Source organism: Podarcis pityusensis, assembly GCF_964106645.2.
Source record: "Podarcis pityusensis genome assembly, chromosome: Z".
NCBI classification, from domain to species: domain Eukaryota; kingdom Metazoa; phylum Chordata; class Lepidosauria; order Squamata; family Lacertidae; genus Podarcis; species Podarcis pityusensis.
Window position 1 is genome coordinate 46594109 of NC_138044.1, and position 19715 is coordinate 46613823.

At 42.9% G+C, this 19715-nt stretch overlaps 1 protein-coding gene across 1 annotated transcript in view; it reads right to left on the minus strand.

The window, feature by feature from the left end:
- LOC308468117 (transmembrane 9 superfamily member 2-like) overlaps positions 1–18596 on the minus strand; it is a 51651-nt gene extending 33055 nt beyond the window's left edge. Inside the window, exons 1-6 of the mRNA XM_080990091.1 lie at positions 18361–18596; positions 8966–9033; positions 8187–8280; positions 7093–7220; positions 6742–6871; positions 2893–3020 (exon numbers count right to left, since the gene is read on the minus strand). Coding sequence (XP_080846217.1) covers positions 2893–3020; positions 6742–6871; positions 7093–7220; positions 8187–8280; positions 8966–9033; positions 18361–18507 — 695 coding nt within the window. The 5' untranslated portion in view covers positions 18508–18596. The remainder of the gene's footprint in view (positions 1–2892; positions 3021–6741; positions 6872–7092; positions 7221–8186; positions 8281–8965; positions 9034–18360) is intronic.
- Between the last annotated feature and the right edge of the window lie 1119 nt (positions 18597–19715).

The following is a 19715-nucleotide window of genomic DNA, read 5'->3' on the forward strand; positions in this document are numbered from 1 at the left end:
GGGATGTGTGCTAAGTCCCTTTCTCTATTCCCTGTACACATTTGATTGCACCCCACTGTATAAGTCCAACACAATCATCAAATTTGCGGATGATACAACAGTGGTGGGGCTCATTAGTGAGAACGATGAGACTGCTTATAGGAAAGAAGTACAGGGGTTAATTCAATGGTGTAAAGAAAACAATCTTATGCTTAACACCAAAAAAACCAAAGAACTCATAATTGACTTTAGGAGAAAGAAAAGTGTATTTTTACCATTGCACATAAATGGCGAGGAGGTGGAGAGGGTTGGTAGTTTTAAATACCTGGGCATTTACATCTCTGAGGACCTCTCATGGACTGCAAATATTAATATGGTTGTGAGGAAGGTGCAGGGGAGGTTGTATTTCCTGAGAATGCTCAGGGGACTGAATCTATCTCAGCACCTACTTCTGTCCTATTATCACAGTACCATCGAGAGTGTCTTAACCTATAGTATATTATCGTGGTATGGGAGCAGCTCTGAAACGGATAAAAAAGCTTTACAGAGAATAATTAAAATTGCCCAGAATGTTATTGGGCTCCAACTACCAACCCTGGATGAGATCTTCACGTCTCGCACTTTGAAGAAGTCACACAATATCCTGAGAGATCCCACCCATCCTGCTCACAACTTCTTTGAACTGTTGCCTTCGGGCAGAAGATATAGGACAATGAAAACACGAACCACACGCCTTCTGAATAGTTTCTATCCAAGAGCTCTGATTGCACTAAATAATGATCTCAGGGCCAGTTGCAAGAAATAGCAAGCAGGGAGTAGGAAGGAATGAGACAGGTTTTTAGGTTATGTTATGCTTTTAATAGGTTATGTTACATTCTGGAGTATGATATGTTTTTATAGATTATGTCTGAATAGGATGAGAGTGTTGGAGATACGTGCAAATGTGTATGTGAACCCGGTCTTTGGGTGGGTGTTTGATTTTCGTTGTTGTGTATACTGTGTATATACGGACAATGACAATAAATTTATCTTAATCTTAATCTTAATCTTAATCTTAATCTTAACCTGGATTGCCAGTAGTACAAGTGAAATGGATCTAGGGGTTTTAGTAGACCACATGTTTCACATGAGCCAACGGTGTGATAAAGCAGCAAGAAAAGACCTGTGAAAAAATCAAGAGCTTCTGGAACACAGTGTATGATGAGCTTAAAAAAATGTTTAAGTATAACTTTATGAAAAATACAGAAGCTTTTCTACTAGGGATAACGGACACAGGCATAGCAAGAGAAGATCAGAAAATATTCCTCTATGCCACAGGAGCGGCAAGGATCCTAATTGCTAAAAACTGGAAAAAAGAAACTGTGCCAACAAAAAAGGAATAAACTGTTAGAGTATATTGAACTGTCTAGATTAACAGAGACCACACTAGAGATCACACTGGACAAAAGTTTCAAAAAGCAAGGGGAAAATGCAGAGAACAATTCACAAAACAGTGCCCTAAAATACATACCTAGATTTGTTTTGATTAAAGTCTGCAGGAAACTTTGTGGATATTTAAAGTTATAATTAGAAAAATCTTAATAATTATTCATAAAGGACACAGTTTATAAGAAGTAAATAAGGAGGCCAGGTACAGGATAAAGTAAGTCTTCTATTTGGTTGTTTGTATTGTTGTATGTTATGTTCACTGTATGTTATGTTCATGTTTAATGTGTTTGGGGGGTGAGGGGTTGTGTTATGTTGTAAATAAAATTCCAGTTTGTTTTTTTAAAAAAAAAAAGCAGCAAGAAAAGCTAATGCTCTTCTAGGCTGCATCAACACAAGTATAGGATCCAGATCAATATACTGCTCTATTCTGCATTGGTTAGACCACAACTGGAGTGCTGTATCCTGTTCTGGGCACTTCAGTTTACAGATATTGACAAGCTGGGCAAACAAGATGATTGAGGGTCTGGAAACCAAGCCTTATGTATGAGAAACGATTGAGGGAATTTGGTATGTTTAGCCTGGATAAGAGAATACTGAGATATGATTACCATCTTCCAACATCTAAAGGATTGTCACACAGAAAACAGAGCAAGCTCGGAGGGTGGGACCCAATCCAAAGGCTTCGAGCTACAAGTAAGAAGATTGCAACTAAACATCCTGGAAGAATTTTCTGACAGCAGCATGGTCTCCCTCAGGAGAATGTGGACTTTCCTTCTTTGGAAGTTTTTAAGCAGAGGTTGGATGGCCAGCTGTCATGGATGCTTTAGCGGAGATTGCAGGGGGTTGGCGTAGATGAACCTTGGGATCCCTTCCAACTCTACAATTCCATAATTCTCTAACGAATGTGCTGTCTCCCACCTTCAACCACAAATCCACAGGCACAGCACAGACCACCTGAACGACATTGAGGGTCCAACAGTGGTCCACAGATCACAGTTTTAAGAACCACCACTGTATGGTAAATTCAAATCGTACATCCATTGAGCAGATTTGAACAGGATGAAGAGTGTTTTGAGTCTGCACTTCCTTAAGGACAGATTTTAACAGATTCAGTATCCAGCATAAACGGGAAAGCAAACATATATATGGGTAAAGAACAATGCAGGAGCACAAAAAGTGGAATGCTCTGAGGGACCTCTCGCCGCCTCCTTAAAGCCTGAGTAGACTCTGTGAATGCAAAGGGTTGAAGGAAAAATAAATAAATGGAAAGCAGGGAACTGTGGGCTTCCCCTACTCTCCATTTCTTTATTATTCCCCACCTGCGAAAGGTCGCGACTGCATAAGAAAGCAGGTGCATGTTGCAGGCTTCTTGTACTGCTTAGCACCCCAACACCAAACAGAGCAGGTAACCAAAACGGAACTCAGTACGAATAGTATCTGCCTGTGAACTGACACGCTGTAAATTGTCAAGTGCCCAGCAGTTACCTTTTGGGTTCCAGGCGAGCCGTAACCAGGCGAGCTCCGAGCCAGTTCTCATTCTGCGCACTGTGGTACGTGATCGTAATATCAACGTGGTTGAAAAGATAGTAGGTATTCTTCTTGTTGAACTCAGACTGGGGGTGTGGGGGAGAGAAATAGAGCCATTAAATGCCTAAAAAGGATTTATTATTATTTTCAGTATTATTTATTCAATTTTTTTAATACAGCTTAATTTTTTTAATAAAAAAGAAGAATCCCAAGAATTTTAGGAATTCACCCCTCATGGAGCTACAATTCCCAGCACCCAGAACAAACTATAGTTTCCAGGATGCTTCAGAAACAGTCATGCGCTTTAAATGTGTGGTGTATCTTGTGTCTGTATCTTGTGTGGATAGATCCAACCTTTGGAGTCGCACTGAAGGTTCAAGGAAATCAGTAACAAGTTCCGGAAACACAGATGCTTTTCTTGGGAGTGGAATAGGAAGCACTACCCATTTCATTCACTGTACACTCTTCTCCTCCATTCAACTGTTCAGGCTCTACTTTTTCATGCACCTCCAGCCTTACCCAATAACGCACACTGTTAATTTCCAATGCAATATGTAAAGCAGCCCTTTGTTTCTGGCATATAAAGGGTGGGCTTTGGAATAGTAGCTGCAGTTCCTCTAAGAGAACAATGGCCTTTTCCAGGCTAATGCAATAAAGCTGATGACTCTGGGAAGTCTGCTGTAGAAACTTTGGGAAGAGAAATGACAATTTCAGAAAGTTCTTAACCCGAGGTACTATTTCTGGGTTAGCGGAGTCTGTAACCTGAAGCAGCGTATGTAACCCGAGGTACCACTGTACTTTATTATTATTATTATTATTATTATTATTATTATTATTTTAAAAACCTACTTTGGAGAATGAGTCTCTCAATCTCTGAAAACCTACCGACAAATATATTTAATTACACTCTCACTACTTGACGCTGGTTATCTGCTGTTTACTTTTCATGGACACAGCTCCAAAGCAAAGGAAATAAAAATGCACTCAACTATCCTTGCAAATTAAACTTTTAGTATACATCCCCATCAATGTGTTCCCCTGTGACCATCATTGATTGCTTTCTTGGTCCTATGCCTTGTTAATAATAATAATAATAATATGCAATAATATCTTTATAGCCAATGAAATTTGCCACTGTACAAAGAGACATTAAACAGCCCTTTCTTCCTGTAGATATTCCAATGCCCAGCAATACCTACTGAGAATTCTTCTGCAAGACCTGAACCATCATCGCCTAATTCTCACATTACTTCTGGGCACGTAATGCATACTCTGGGATGGGCAGAACAACACACAGGAGCAAACAACACAGCATCTGAGCTAGCCATGGAATCAAAACTGCTTTTCTATTTTCCAGCCAAACTGTTCCCAAGTGAAAGTGCTGGGAAAGTGAAATGTAGCTCTGCTCAGATATTTTAGGTCAACCAGAGACCCTCTGGCTGTTTTAGACAGATGTTTTAGGTATCAGTCATGTTGGCTGCAGCTGATGCCAATATCCAGAGGGCACCAGACTAGCAAAGGGTGGTTTTGGTTCCATGACGGAGCGAGCTTTGAACACCTAACAGATCATCTCATTCCATATAGACCCCAATCAAACCCTGTGTTGCAGGAGAGGGAATCCTGCAGCTACCATCTTATCAGGAGGTCTGTTCTGTACCATATTGTTAATGGGCCTATTATGTGGTGACGCCTACCCTTTGGGCCTTTTTCCCATTGCATATGAGACAGGTGCTGTCTCTGTTGTCTTTGAGGTGCTTGTTGAGGACTTACCTCTTTCACCAAACCTTCTAAGTGGAGTTTTGTTATCTCAGTTGGCATCTCTGTCAGATTTGAAACTGATTTTACATTATTGTTTAACTGTATTATATGCAAAAAAAAATTTTTTATATATGTAACTGTTTTACATGATTTTACAGCACAGTGGTACCTCGGTTTAAGAACAGCCCTGTTTACGAACAATTCGGTTTACGAACTCCGCAAAACCGGAAATAGTGTCCCGGTTTGCGAACTTTACCTCCGTCTAAGAATGGAAGCCGAACAGAAGAAGGGCACCAGGGGTGGGAGGCCTCATTAAGGAAAGCGTGCCTCGGTTTAAGAACAGTTTCAGTTTAAGAACCAACTTCCGGAATGGATTAAGTTCGTAAAACGAGGTACCACTGTACTGTAAATTGCTTTGAGGTCCTTCATAGGAAGCAATTCTTAAATGCGATAGTAATGATCATGAGAGGAACATGGGAAACTGCCTTATACAGAGTCAGACCATTGGGTCCATCTAACTCAGCACTGCCTACACTGGCTGGCAGCAGGTCACCAGGGTTTCAGGCAGCCGTCTCTACCAGCCTTACCTGGAGATATCGGGGATCGAACCTGTGACCGTCTGCATGTGAAACCGATGCTCTACCAGTGAGTTATTGTCATTCCCAGCTGAGTTACAGATGCTGGTATTCTCTTGTCTACTTTCTCTTATCTTGTAATCTGTAGCCTACATTTATTTTTAATTCTCTTTAATTATAGGCTCTCATTGATTATTTAATTTTGGCTATGTTTAGAGGGCCAAAAATTCAATCAAAATCAAGAGTCAGCAAGTGATAATCAACTGAGCCCTTCAATACACAGCTGGCAACCGGTCCAAATAAACATGCTCAGACTCATCCTTCATGACACACATTTTGTATTTCCTTCCCCCATCATATATCTTCTTAATTGTTCAGCAGGAGTTTTTGCACGTACCAACAAGGCATGGTTCAGGCATAACATTTGCACAACCAGCTAAACCACCATTTAGTGCAGGGGTGGGGAAACTTTTTCAGTCCGAGGGCCACATTCTACCATGGTCAATATTCCAAGGGCCACATGCCAGTGGTGGGGAGGCAAACCGGATTAGTGTGGCATGCACGAGGAGGAAAGAGCCGCTGTGAAGCTTGGACGCATACACTCCCCCTCCTACTCCACCCATGACAAGGAAGGTGATTTTTGCAGTGTAGTTTCGGTTTCCTAAATCTTGGCTTATCATGTAACGTAACCAAGTAACTGCAGTTTATTCCCAACTATGGTCAATGTCAAAGACAAGCCACCCATCTTGCTAAACCATGATTTAGTGTGACACAAAAACATAGCCAATGCCAAGCCACAAGAATTCAAGAGCAGCTCTGCTAGATAAGACGAAAGGCCCATCTGGTCCAACATCCTGTTCTCACCAGATGTCTATGGGAAATTTGCAAGCAGGACGTGAGCACAACAGCATCCTCGCTCCCCAGCAGCTGGCATTCTGAGCATACTCTGGAGGTGCTATGCAGTCATTGTGAGTAGAAGCCACTGACAGTCTTATAATCCATTAATTTAGCTAATCCCTTTTAAAAGCCATCCAAATTGGTGACCATTCTTACATTTCGTGGTAGAGACTGCCTTTTGCTAAGCATAGTTTAGACTTCATGCCATGGTTTGTGTTCAAAAAGTGCAAGCATGCTAAAGAGTCATACTGTTTCGCTTTCCCCCGAGAATTCCTAGGCACTATCCCACACAATAGCTACTGAGGGCAGAGAAACATCCCAATCACTGTTTTCCTGTTCAGTTTTAATGCCAAGCCACTTTGTTCAAGCTCTGCTCTGCAAGTCAGCTTCATCCAATGGTTTCAAGTGGTTATCTGGTGGCCGCTTCTAGACAATGGTTTGAAGGACACTGTGAGTTCAGACACTGCTCCAAGGTTTCGTGCTGCATCTGAACCTTCACAGGATTCTAAAAAATGCCAGAGGTCTATATCTAATAACTTATGAGAAAACATTAAGGAAATGCACCCTGACCACTTACATTTATAGTGCAGGAATCTTTAGCTCTGCCATCTGAAGCCACGAAGCATCCAACTGGAAATCCTGGATTACAGAATTTATGTAATTCTCCAAAATCGTAACACCAAGTCACTGGCATGTTATCGATAATCCTACACAAGAAAAATTGCAAGCAGGTAATTCTGTTAAGAGTCAGAAACGCCCCCGAGTTTATTGGCACATTTGCTTTTAAAATGCATTTTAGAATTGCATGTGAATTACTTTGCTCTCTTTTATGAAATCAGTATTGGACAAAATTTGGGGTATCTTTCAAATCTCAATTTCCATTCCTTCCTTCCACAGACTGTTGATTTCACAGAATGTATGGACTCACCAATGATGCTGGTAATTCAACCGCATTCCTTTCTTCAAGAATTCCAGCTTGTTTTTGTCATTTGTATTCTCCGGGTCATAAGACTTCATACAGGCCACTTGGCATTGTTGGTTTTTCTTAAATGTAAACTGATATAAGCACAGAAGTGTTTTAACATTTTTACTCCATGCAGCTGGAAATGACACATCTTCTTTCATTCAAAATTACACTTTTGTTATCATCATTAGCCCAACCCTTAACTTAAAAGCGGCCATTTAACATCTAAACACCTTTATGAATTCTGTGCAGTTTTATTTTCTCTTCAGTGCTCCCAAATTGAAATCTCTTCCCTCCTCCTGCTCCCCCAAACACACAAACACACCCCTGTGCAAATTCCAGGTGCAATGCATGCAACCAAATAGGTATTTTCAGAGAATCCTTGCTTTCCCCTTCAAAAGCAAGTTTTCAATCCCTAAGCTAAAAAAGGAAAACACAAAATTAATTAACTGATTTTTTTTTTAATACAATTGGAAGGCCATTGAAGTTACCCCATAACAAAAAATTCTCTGGGCAGGATACAAATAAATACTTTTTTTTAAAGTTTTAAACACAAAATGAGGGACATAAAGCCACATCTAAAGCTACTCAAAGTACAACAAGTAATAATAATAATAATAATAATTTATTATTTGTACCCCGCCCATCTGGCTGGGTTTCCACAGCCACTCTGGGCAGCTTCCAACAAAGACCAAAAATACACTAAAATGTCACACATTAAAAACTTCTGAATGTCAGGTAGTTGTTTATTTCTTTGACATCTGATGGGAGGGCATTCCACAGGGCAGGCGCCACTACCGAGAAGGCCCTCTGCCTAGTTCCCTGTAGCTTTGCTTCTCGAAATGAGGGAACTGCCTGAAGGCCCTCAGCTTCAAGAAAATGGCTTCAGGAAAAAACGGGGGGTGGGGAACTGGTTTTCCCCCCATTTTGGGGTTTTTTTTTCAGGCCTTCCCATCTGTACTACAGACCAAAACAAACAAACCTTCAGCATTTAGCCACACACACACACCACACACACACACAGAGTCATCCAAATCATACTGAAAAGTTGCATGAACCTTGTAGGGCGATGATGCTATCCGCTCTCCAAACAAGACTTGTCCAAGATTTTCTGAAGGCCTTTTTTCTTCTGCATCTTGACAAAAGTCAAAACTATGAACAAACAAAGAAGAAGAAGGTTGTTTCCACTCTGCATTACAAGAGTTGCACTTGTAACTAGGTTCTAATCTAAATCAAGCAGGTGGTGTTCTGTTCTTTGACTACCCCTCTCATCATCCCAGACCACTGGCTATGGTGGCTGGGAAAGATGGCAATTGGAGGCTGCAGGTTCCACGTCCTTGCTCTAAGCGTTATTTAACTGATGGATTATGTTGTAGATACAACACAAAACATGGTTTTCATTCATTATAGTTCTACTGCCAAACCATGATGTATATTCTTAATGTACAGGCACATCATGATTTCTGTACTAACTCTCTTCACCAGCCTTCACTGAGAACCCCTTCCCAAGCAGTAGGCTCTGACAGGGAGTAACATCCCAAACCACAGTTGGTTGGTTTGGATGCAAAGTTAAACCACAGTTTGCCAAAACCATAGTTTCAAATCACGGTTTCTGGTCACTCATAAACCACCGTTTGTCAGATGGTGTTGGCTAGACCCCTAAATCATCTCAAAGCCAATTCTGCCTCTATCATTTACCCGTGCAAACTATTCCAAAGAAGTTTTACCATTCAGTTAGCAATCATCTGAACACTGCAAATTAGATGTCACTTTGCTTAAACAAACATTTTAATGGGGAAATGCAAACTCTGGCTTAATGGTATCTGGGTATACTTACGCATCATATTCATACGGTAGAACTGATTCAACCGAGTCCAGTCTGTTCACAAACAGCTCTATTTTTGACTAGAAGAACAGAAAAGCTGATTTAGACACCTGGAGTTGAATGTAATAATCCAAGACAGAATTTTTAAAAAGTTATTAAAGAACATTAAAGCATTCTCCACACTTAACATTCTAAAGAAGTTATCCCAACACTGTAATCCTAAGCATGTTTACTCAGAAGTAAATCCCACTGAGTTCAATGACTCCTACTCACTAATAAGTGTACTCAGGATTTCTGCACAATGCTGTTATTCTAAGCAGGTTTAACAGGAAGCAAATCCTATTGGAATCAGTGGATCTTGTGCCCAATAAATACAGTTAGATCAGACATTAAATTTAATTATTTCTGTGTGCAATCACAATGAGTCAAGTCCAATACCTGAGTGCTTAGGAAACTGCCAAGCCAATCAGGCCCTTGGGACTCTCCCCAAGCCATGCTATGCACTCCTTAAGTGCTCATGCCTGGCTGGAATATGTGCCTTTATTTCCATGGATGGACAAAAGAGAGGCAGTGCAGGCAAATGAGGAGGCACCAGGCAGGCTCACTGTTGGAAATGCTATCCTATGTGCATACTTTACCAGTCAACCGAGCCACACCACAACCCCAGGCTAGGGATGGACAATCTAAGGATGGACAATTCTAGGGTAGGGGTGGACAATCTCTGACCTTCCAGATGCTGTAGCCTGGGAATAAGAGGGGGGAACTTCAAATAGGGGGTTTTGGGGGGGGGTCGTGTGGCTCCTTTTCTCCTGGTACCAGCACAACCTGTTACTCTCGCTGAATTGCTGTAGTAAAACAAATATAGCCTTGCTTCCTGTATCAGATACAGAGGAAGTTCAGGTAGCTTATTAAAGGAAAGTAATCAAAGGAGGAACCAGGATTTTTATTCATATATTCATAAGCTGCCCTTCAGCCAAGTTTCTGAGGTGGGTAACAAAAAACAAGATAAAACACATAAAGACAGTAGGTAACAATGCTTTAAAAATATGTATTAAAATATTCAGTTCCTTAAAGAACTGATTGCTACAAATAATTATTTAAATTCTTAAATTAGTCCATGTAAGGGGGAGAGAGAAGGTAAAGAAGCCCATTCCACCAACTCTGCTGAGACACCTGAAACTTTTGGTTCCTCCTCTCCCTAAACAGTTTCTCCTTTTCACCTGATCCTTACAAAAGCTCTGTAACTAAAAACTAGCACCTGAGTGTGCTTTCCCACCCCCATCCCTTTTCTTACTGAACTGCGTCCTTTACAATGAAAGCCTGAATGCTGGCACTGCCTTGTTATCAATCTTTGTAAGCTGCTTTGGAAGTCTTCTCCAGCTGAAGAGCAAGGGGAAAACACTTCAAATAAATAAATAAATAAAGGTTAAGAAACGCCACCTCAAGGCTTCACGGCAGAGACAAGATGCAAACCAGGGAGTACCAGATTCAGTCTCTCAGCAACTACACTACCTCTCTCATTTAACAGCCTGGCCACTGCCATCCATGTCCAGGTAACCTCCAGATTGGGTTACTGCAATGTGCTCTATGTGGAGCTGCCCTTGAGGTCAACCTGGAAACTGCAGCCAGTGCAAAATGCAGCAGCTCCTTCACTCTCTGCAGCAGAGTATCCCCATCACGTTATGCTGCTGCTGAAAAAATTGCACTGGCAGATAATCAACTACACAGTCTCAAACAGCTTGGGACAAGGATACCTAAAAGACCACCTCATCCCTTACACGCCAAGCCATCACTGCGTTCTGCAAAAGAGGGCATCCTGCAGATAGCATCCTTTCAGGGGGGCTATTCTGTGCAATGTCAGTCAGGCCTTTAGTGTGGTGGCACCTCCCCTTTTGGAACTCGCTCCCATTACATCTCAGACAGGCACTTTCTCTATTGCTTTTTCGGCACCTACTTGCCTCTTCAAACAAGTCTTCCAAGTGGAGGCTGTTATCCCAGTCAGTGCCTATACTGAATCTGAAATAGTTTTTATATAATGCAACTGCTTTATATATTGCTGCAAAAGTTTGATGCCACCACCCCTCACTCTCAGCTGAGCAGTAGCAAGATTCCAGGAGGTTCCAAGAACTCACACAGGATCTGTGTTTCTTTGAGAATCAAGACACAGCACAAGCTGTCTTGGCTTTAAGAAATATGACATTCACATACAGTGGTACCTCGCAAGACGAATGCCTCACAAGACGGAAAACTCGCAAAACGAAAGGGTTTTTGGTTTTTTGAGTTGCTTCGCAAGACGATTTTCCCTATGGGCTTGCTTCGCAAGACGGAAACGTCTTGCAAGTTTGTTTCCTTTTTCTTAAAACCGTTAATACAGTTGCGACTTGACTTCGAGGAGCAACTCATAGCACGCGGTGTGGTAGCCTTTTTTGAGGTTTTTGAAGACTTTGGTGATTTTTGAAGCTTTTCCAAAACTTTTCTGACACTGTGCTTCGCAAGACGAAAAAACCGCAAGACGAAAAAACTCGCGGAACGAATTAATTTCGTCTTGCGAGGCACCACTGTATTTACACCAAAGTTTTGTTGGAGGGAGTCCAGACCTTACAGTTTCTTCTTTTACTTCTTTGGCAATCACTCCTTAGCCAAGTAAGATTGTCTTCCATGAACACAATCTTAGCAGTGAGCCCATAACTGACTGTGGAGGCCAATTCTGGATCCACACGTCCTTCCACAGTGGTGATATAGGTTTCCAGGCAGGAGTTGATCACGGTGAGGATTTGCCAAACATGCCTTCCTCTAAGCACATTTCTCCCTTTCATCCTGAGTTCAAGCGTCTTCAAAGTCCATGACATCTTTGGTAAAGTCTGTTCTCCAGCTGGAGCACTTGTAGGCCAGTGTTTCCCAATTTTCGCTATTTATACTACATTTCTTTAGATTTGCCTTGAGAGAGTCTTTAAACCTCTTTTGTTGACCACCAGCATGGTGCTTTCCATTTTTAAGTTTGGAATAGAGTACTGTAGTTGCTTTGGAAGATGATAATCAGGCATCCAAACAACATGACCAGTCCAACAAAAAAGCAATGTTGAAAAATCATTGTTTCCACACTGGTGATCTTTGCTTCTTCCAGTACACTGATATTAGTTCACCTGTCTTCCCAAGTGATGTGTAAAAATTTTCAGGGACACCATTGATGGAATCGTTTTGAGGAGTTGGAGATGGCATTTATAAGTGGTCCATTTTTCACAAGCATACAGTAGTACAATAGCTTTGTAAACAAGCATTTTGGTTTCCCTGCAAATGTCCCGATCATCAAACACTCTGCACTTCAATCAGGAGAAAGCTGTGCTTGGCTTATCCCCAGGTAGCTGTGTAAAGCTGCCTGGGCTTGTGACCCTAAAATGCTTGGCTTTTTAATTAACCAAACCTTGCTTCCTTTATGAACTTATGAGTTTGCTCAAATTCTAGCTCTATACTGCATCTAGAGCAGGGGTCAGCAAACCTTTTCAGCAGGGGGCCGGTCCACTGTCCCTGTGACCTTGTGAGAGGCAAGACTATATTTGGAGGGGGGGAATGAACGAATTCCTATGCCCCACAAACAACCCAGAGATGCATTTTAAATAAATGGACACATTCTACTCATGTAAAACACGCTGATTCCCAGATCACCCCCGGGCCGGATCCGGCCCCCGGGTCTTAGTTTACCGTATTTTTCGCTCTATAAGATGCACCAGACCACAAGACGCACCTAGTTTTTGGAGGAGGAAAACAAGAAAAAAAATATTCTGAATCTCAGAAGCCAGAACAGCAAGAGGGATAGCTGCGCAGTGAAAGCAGCAATCCCTCTTGCTGTTCTGGCTTCTGGGATAGCTGCGCAGCCTGCATTCGCTCCATAAGACACACACACATTTCCCCTTACTTTTTAGGAGGGAAAAAGTGAGTCTTATAGAGCAAAAAATACGGTACCTACCCATGATCTATTCTAGAGGTTATGGCAAGTCTCCCCCTCAACCAAACTCATAGCAACATGTTCTTACCACATTGTGAAACCACTTTGAGATGTTTCACAGGAAGCAACTGATAAATAAAATAACAATAGCAATAATAACAACAGAGCTGTGTGAGGTAAATTAGGTTCAGGAAAGGGCAACCAAGAGCAATTCCCCTATGAAGAGAAGGTGACTTTTGGGACTTTTTAGTTTGGAGAAAAGGCAAGAACTGACATGATCGAAGTGTATAAAAATATGAATGGCACAGAGCAGTGATGTCCAGCTTGTCAGCCGCAATCGACAAGTAGACCCCCGGGTGATAGCGGTCGATCGCAGGATCCTTTTTGATTGCGGGATTAAAAGCAATGTATAATGAATGTTTCCGCCCCCCCCCCCACTCCCTCGCTCTGTCCCTACGTTGTGTCGTAAGTGTGATCCTTTTTAGTCTTCCAACGTTAGTTGACTTTATTGTTTTGTGCAGTTGTTAGCGTCATAGTTAATGGTTAGCCTCCCCCCCCCTTTAAAAAAGCTCAACAACTTTCGCTTCTCTGTTTTTTTTATACTGGGAGTAGATCGCAGTCTCTTGGGAGCTGGATGTGCCTGGCATAGAAGAAGTAGTTAGACTTTCTTCCTCTCTCATAACACTGAAAGTCGGAAGATTCAGGATAGATAAAATGCTTCTTCAGGCAGCACGCAGTTAAACTATGGAACTCGTTCCCACAGGAGGCAGTGATGGCCACCAACTTGGAAGGCAATAAAAGAGGATTGGACAAATTCAGGATAAGTCTATCAGTTGCTCCACCCCCACAGTTGGAGGTAATAATTAATTATTCCAGATACCAGTTGCTAGAAACCACAAGGGGGGGGGGAGACTGCTCTTGTGCTCGGGTCCTGCTTGAGAGCTTCCCACAGGCATCTGGATGCAGGACTAGATAGGACATCAGCAGGCTGTTCTTATCTTATGCAATCCCAACCATTAAATGCACCGACTGGGAGAGGTTAGGTCCTACCTGCTTCCCATGTTAGGAAAGCCTGGATGAGATATACAGTGGTACCTCGGGTTAAGAACTTACCGTAATTCGTTCCGGAGGTCCATTCTTAACCTGAAACTGTTCTTAACCTGAAGCACCACTTTAGCTAATGGGGCCTCCCGCTGCCACTGCACCGCCGGAGCATGATTTCTGTTCTCATCCTGAAGCAAAGTTCTTAACCCGAGGTAATATTTCTGGTTCCAGTTACAGATAGGTAGCCGTGTTGGTCTGCCATAGTCAAAATAAAAAAAATCCTTCCAGTGGGTTAGCGGAGTCTGTAACCTGAAGCATATGTAACCTGAAGCATATGTAACCCAAGGTACCACTGTATAGCCAACTGAATGTCAAAAGCGGGTAGGGCAGTATATCTAGGTGGAGTGGCAATTAAATTTGAATGCATACTTTTTTTCTCAGAGCAAGACAAAGGAACAGGGCTGTACAGAGGGGAGGGGAGGGGAGATGCCCTGTTTGGTTGGAATAGAGCTTCCCTAAGCCTGAACTGCTGTGGGTGTGACATAGCATAGATCTATTCAAGGTCAGTGGGTGGATGAGGGGAAGACAGGAAATGAGTCATTGTGGCACAATACAGTGGTACCTCAGGCTACATACGCTTCAGGTTACAGACTCCGCTAACCCAAAAATAGTGCTTCAGGTTAAGAACTTTGCTTCAGGATGAGAACAGAAATCGGGCTCCAGCGGCACGGCAGCAGCAGGAGACCCGATTAGCTAAAGTGGTGCTTCAGGTTAAGAACAGTTTCAGGTTAAGAACGGACCTCCGGAACGAATTAAATACTTAACCCGAGGTACCACTGTAAATTTGAACACTGAAGTAGGAAAAGAGGGTTTACACAGGGGTAAAGCCTTAAGCAGATACCACCATCTTAATTATTTGCCTCAGCACTATTCCACCTTGTATCTCTCACTTATAGATCTGAAGGTTGCAACAGCAACCTGACACACAACCAACACAGGTGAACGTTAGCAGGAAAACAAATTCCCTGTTGTGGAGCTAAAAGAAATGAGGGAATTTCCCTTCCTCTATTACTAATTGCTAGGCCAGAGACGATGAACCTTTTCAACCAAAGAGCCTCCCAGGAGTCAAAGACAAGTGGAAACAGAGCTAAAAGGGGGCAGAATAATGCATGCAAATTTTACCTTCCATCCAGGCAAGCAAGATACCCCAGGCAGGCGAAAACACTCAAAAGAAATGAAGCACGGCTACTGGGGAGTGTGGCCTGGAGGGTCTCAAGGGCTAGGTGCACAGGCCTGGAGGGCCGCATTTGGTATCTAGGTCTGATGTTCCCACTCACTCCATGCTAGGCCACTGAAGGTGCAAAAGGAGTCACAGAAGCAAGTGGTAACTCTAAGGGCCTTAGGACAGTCTCAATCATTTAGCCTGACCCATTTCATGGAGTTGTTTGAAGGACACATTATATGCATATATCTTATATTTATATACTTAGAAAAAATCATGTCAAACTTCTTCTCAGAGTATAAAGGAAAGACCACATACAAGTGGCAGCTAATGATTTCATTTACCGTAGATTCCGGCGTATTAGGCGACTGGGCGTATAAGACGACCCCCCAAATTGGCAGCTGCCAATTTGGGGGGTCATCTTATGCCCTTCGGCAGCTTCGCTGGGCAGCGGCAGTGGGCGGCGGGCTCTGCGCCGGGATGAAGCTGCCCAGTGAAGCTGCCCAGTGATGCTCCGCACCGGGAGGAAGATGCTAAGCTGGCTTCGCTGGGGGGCTGCCTCCCGGCACAGAGCGGAGCCCGCCGCCCACTGCTGCTGCCCAGTGAAGCTGCCGAAGCTGCTGCCGCCGCAGCAGCAATGGGCAACGGGCTCCGTGCCGGGAGGAAGCCGCCCAGTGAAGCCGGCTTAGCATCGCTGGGCAGCTTTGCCAGGCAGCTTCATCTCGGCGCGGAGCCCGCCGCCCACTGCAGCCATACCCAGCGTATAAGATGACCCCCAACTTTTTAACCTCTTTTCCGGGGTTAAAAGGTCGTCTTATACATCGGAATCTACAGTAAATTCCATATTCTGAAGAATATTTTGGAACACAAAACTATGTCCGCTCTGCCACTACATTGAACAGAAAATATTGGGACAGTGTACAACGTTAAAACATAGAACACAATCTTTTTTTAAAAAGCAGATAACCATTTGAGGAAACTGGCTAATCAAAAAATAAAAACTGAGGAGCTGCAAAGGCCTGCTGGCTCTATACGTACTGGTACATACATACATAAAGGTAAAGGTAAAGGTACCCCTGCCCGTACGGGCCAGTCGTGTCCGACTCTAGGGTTGTGCGCTCATCTCACTTAAGAGGCCGGGAGCCAGCACTGTCCGGAGACACTTCCGGGTCACGTGGCCAGCGTCACTAGTCAGTAAGACTTGGTTTAAATGATTTTTTTTACAGAAAGACTCATTCTTGCTGGTATAATCTTAATATTTACAACCAGATGAAGGTTTCAGTTTTAAAATAATAAATTTTCAGAGCAGTTTTTACAGTTATATCAAAAATTTGATTTGGTTATACTATTAGAAATACATAGACAGATAGTTATGAAATTATTGTGAGGCTTAAAATGTTAACTGTTTATATTTGGACAACTTTTCTGCAGTACTTTATTGGAAGGAAAAAAATAATAATTTTCTTAATAATAATTTAAACAATTTATTTAACTTAAACAATAACATTACAGCATATGTATCCTTGTTTGTTAACTGATGTGGTTAAACAATTTTTTTATTTAAAAAAAACCTTAGACTGAGTTTTAGCACACATGAAAAACTTACAACAAATCCTTATTTCCTGATGAATAGCCTTTGGACTATAATGTAACTTAAATAGAAAACTATCTTTAGAAAGATTTTTCCTCCAAAAGCATTTTATTTTAAAAATCCAATTTAAATAAAAAAACTATTTAAATCAAAAAAATCCAATTTAAAATTTAAAAATCTGATTTTTAAAAAAATCATTGATTTTTATCCACCCTGTAAAGCATTGTGCACACCTATGTACGCTGAATACATTTTTATTTATTAAATTTGCATACTCCCCTTCATTCAAAGATCGCAGCCTGGCTCACAACACAAATATGCAAAATGAGAACACAAAATACATAAGAAAACAAGCACAACAAACCAATAACCCCCCTCCCACAAGCACATTTAATAGTCCATAGAATGTTAATCAGCCAAAGGCCTGGTTATAAAGAAGTGTTTTCACCAGGTGACTAAAAATATGTAATTAAGGCGCCAGGTGAGCCTCCCTGAGGAGAGCATTCCTCAAACAGGGAGCCACTGCAAAAAAGACCCATTATTGTATTGCCACCCTCCTGACCTCTCATGGAGGATGCACATGAGAGGGGCCTCAGAATGATCAAAGGGTCCCAGTTGGTTAATATGCCATGGGAAGAGGTGAATTGGGCCCAGAAACTATTTGGCAGCCGGTGCAGTTGGACCAGGATTCATGTAATATGCTCAAAGTGTTTTGCCCCAGTGAGTAACCTGGCCAATGAATTCTGCAACAGCTGAAGTTTCTGAACAATCTTCAGGAGCAGCATTAATAATAATAATAATAATAACGCATTGCAGTAGTCCAGCCTAGAGGTTTGCAGAGGACAGACAACGGAAATTAAGCTGTCCTTGTACAGACAGGGGCACAGCTGCTGGTTTTTAACTGGACAAGCGGGGCAAGCGCCCAGAGCATAAGCGGTCGCCTTGGCTGACCCAAGCACCTTGCCCATGGCTGACCAACTGAAACTCATCCAACACAGCAGGACTGGATGGTGCTCCGGACACCCCTTGAGATTCATCTGCTCTAACAGCCAAGTCAAAGTTCCCGGGGGATGCAAAAGCGATTTCACCCTTCAAAATGCTTTGCAAACTCCTCAGGAGAGAACTGCTACTACCATCCTTCCTGCCACCTCCTTCAGACCAGACTGGGTAAAAAAAGGGGTCCTGCACTACCCGGAAAAGCTCTGCCAGTCAAGTTCCCACTGTGTGCGTGTGTATTTAAATGCTCGTTCTATCGGTATTTAATGATTAAAAAAAAACAACCATCGTTTCCTCCTAGGTTCTCATGTGTTTCTGCTTTTATCGGTAAGATGCCTTGAGCCCCTTGTCAGGGAAAATGAATATATTATAGAGGAACATATATACACATGAATTAACTACTACTACTACTAGGTATGAATTATTTAAAGAGAATGATAAGCTTGGCAGTGGGAGGCGGGTTCTTCCCACCCAGGAGAAAAGCTTAAGAGGGGGGTGTTTAGAACAAGGGGGGTACACCTGGGGGAAGGGGAGGGGCTCGGTGTGTGCCCCCCTCCCCCACCCCGAGGAAGGGGCTCCTCCTCTCGACCCCCTCCCTCTCTCCTACACACCTTGCATCCGGCTTTCTCGCCTCCCTCGTCGCAGAAGCTGACAGGAGCCAAGCCCGGCAGGTAGAAGGCGCCGCACAGGGACGCCCAGCCCCCCAGGAGCAGAACAACCAGAGGCAGCAGCGGCGGCGGCGGCGCTCTGCTCCTCATCGTGGCGGCTCCGGCTGTTTCCCGCGACCACCGGCCGGCGACCACCGCTCTTTTGCTAGGCACTGAGGGGAAAGGGAAGCCCAGCCGGGGTGGAGAGAGCGCACGCGCAGTAGGAGGGGGGAGTAAACGCTGGGGCGGGGCGGGGCGGGCCTTCCTCGGCGGCCTCGTCACAATCGCCTTGCGTTCGAGGAGGAGCGGAGGGGGGGTGACCACGTGACCAGAACACAACGCCGCCGACGCCATCTTGGGTGAGGGCATCTTGCCCCGCCCCCTTCCTTGTCCAAAACCTTTGCGACGAGAGAAGGGTGGAAAGGGGGGGGAGCTTTCTTCCTCCCACCCCCACACCGCTTACGTTTGCTTTCTTTTTTTTCACAGACTGGTATAATTTTATACAAGATATAAATTTAGGGGGGGTGTATATATATATATATATTGCAAAATTATTTAAAATTACGTATAATTATTTACACAAATATTAACATGCTAATACTTGGGTGTCAAAATATAGTATATAATATATAATAATACATGTAGGGGAACCATGCATTCTTTCCTGAATTTATTGGAGCAAATATAAATAAATGTGATAGATATATAGAAATAGGCACATTTAAATTGTACGTATTTATTTACATAGATGTGTATGTGCTTATACGTACGAATCTATGGCCCATTTAATATCAGCTGTCCCATAAGTGAGAGGAAGAGAAGGCATGTGAAGACAACATCCAGCATCTGCTCCTGACTGATTTGTTTTGTGTGTGTGGTTTATAACATACCTGCTGCCTTTTACAGTAGTACCTCGGGTTAAGTACTTAATTTGTTCCGGAGGTCTGTTCTTAACCTGAAACCGTTCTTAACCTGAGGTACCACTTTAGCTAATGGGGCCTCGCGCTGCCACCGTGCAATTTCTGTTCTCATCCTGAAGCAAAGTTCTTAACCCAAGGTACTATTTCTGGGTTAGCGGAGTCTGTAACCTGAAGCATATGTAACCTGAAGCATATGTAACCCAAGGTACCACTGTATAACTCTTAGTTAATAAAATAATTTCTAGGTGGGCAGTCAGTCCTCTTACCAAAAGGAGCTACTAGTCATGATGGAGGCTATGCTCTGCCACTGAGTGCTCTTGTGCTCAGGTCCCATCTTGCCTGGTTTCCCATAAAGGGCACCTAGTTGGCCACTATGAGAAGAGAATGCTGGGCTAGATA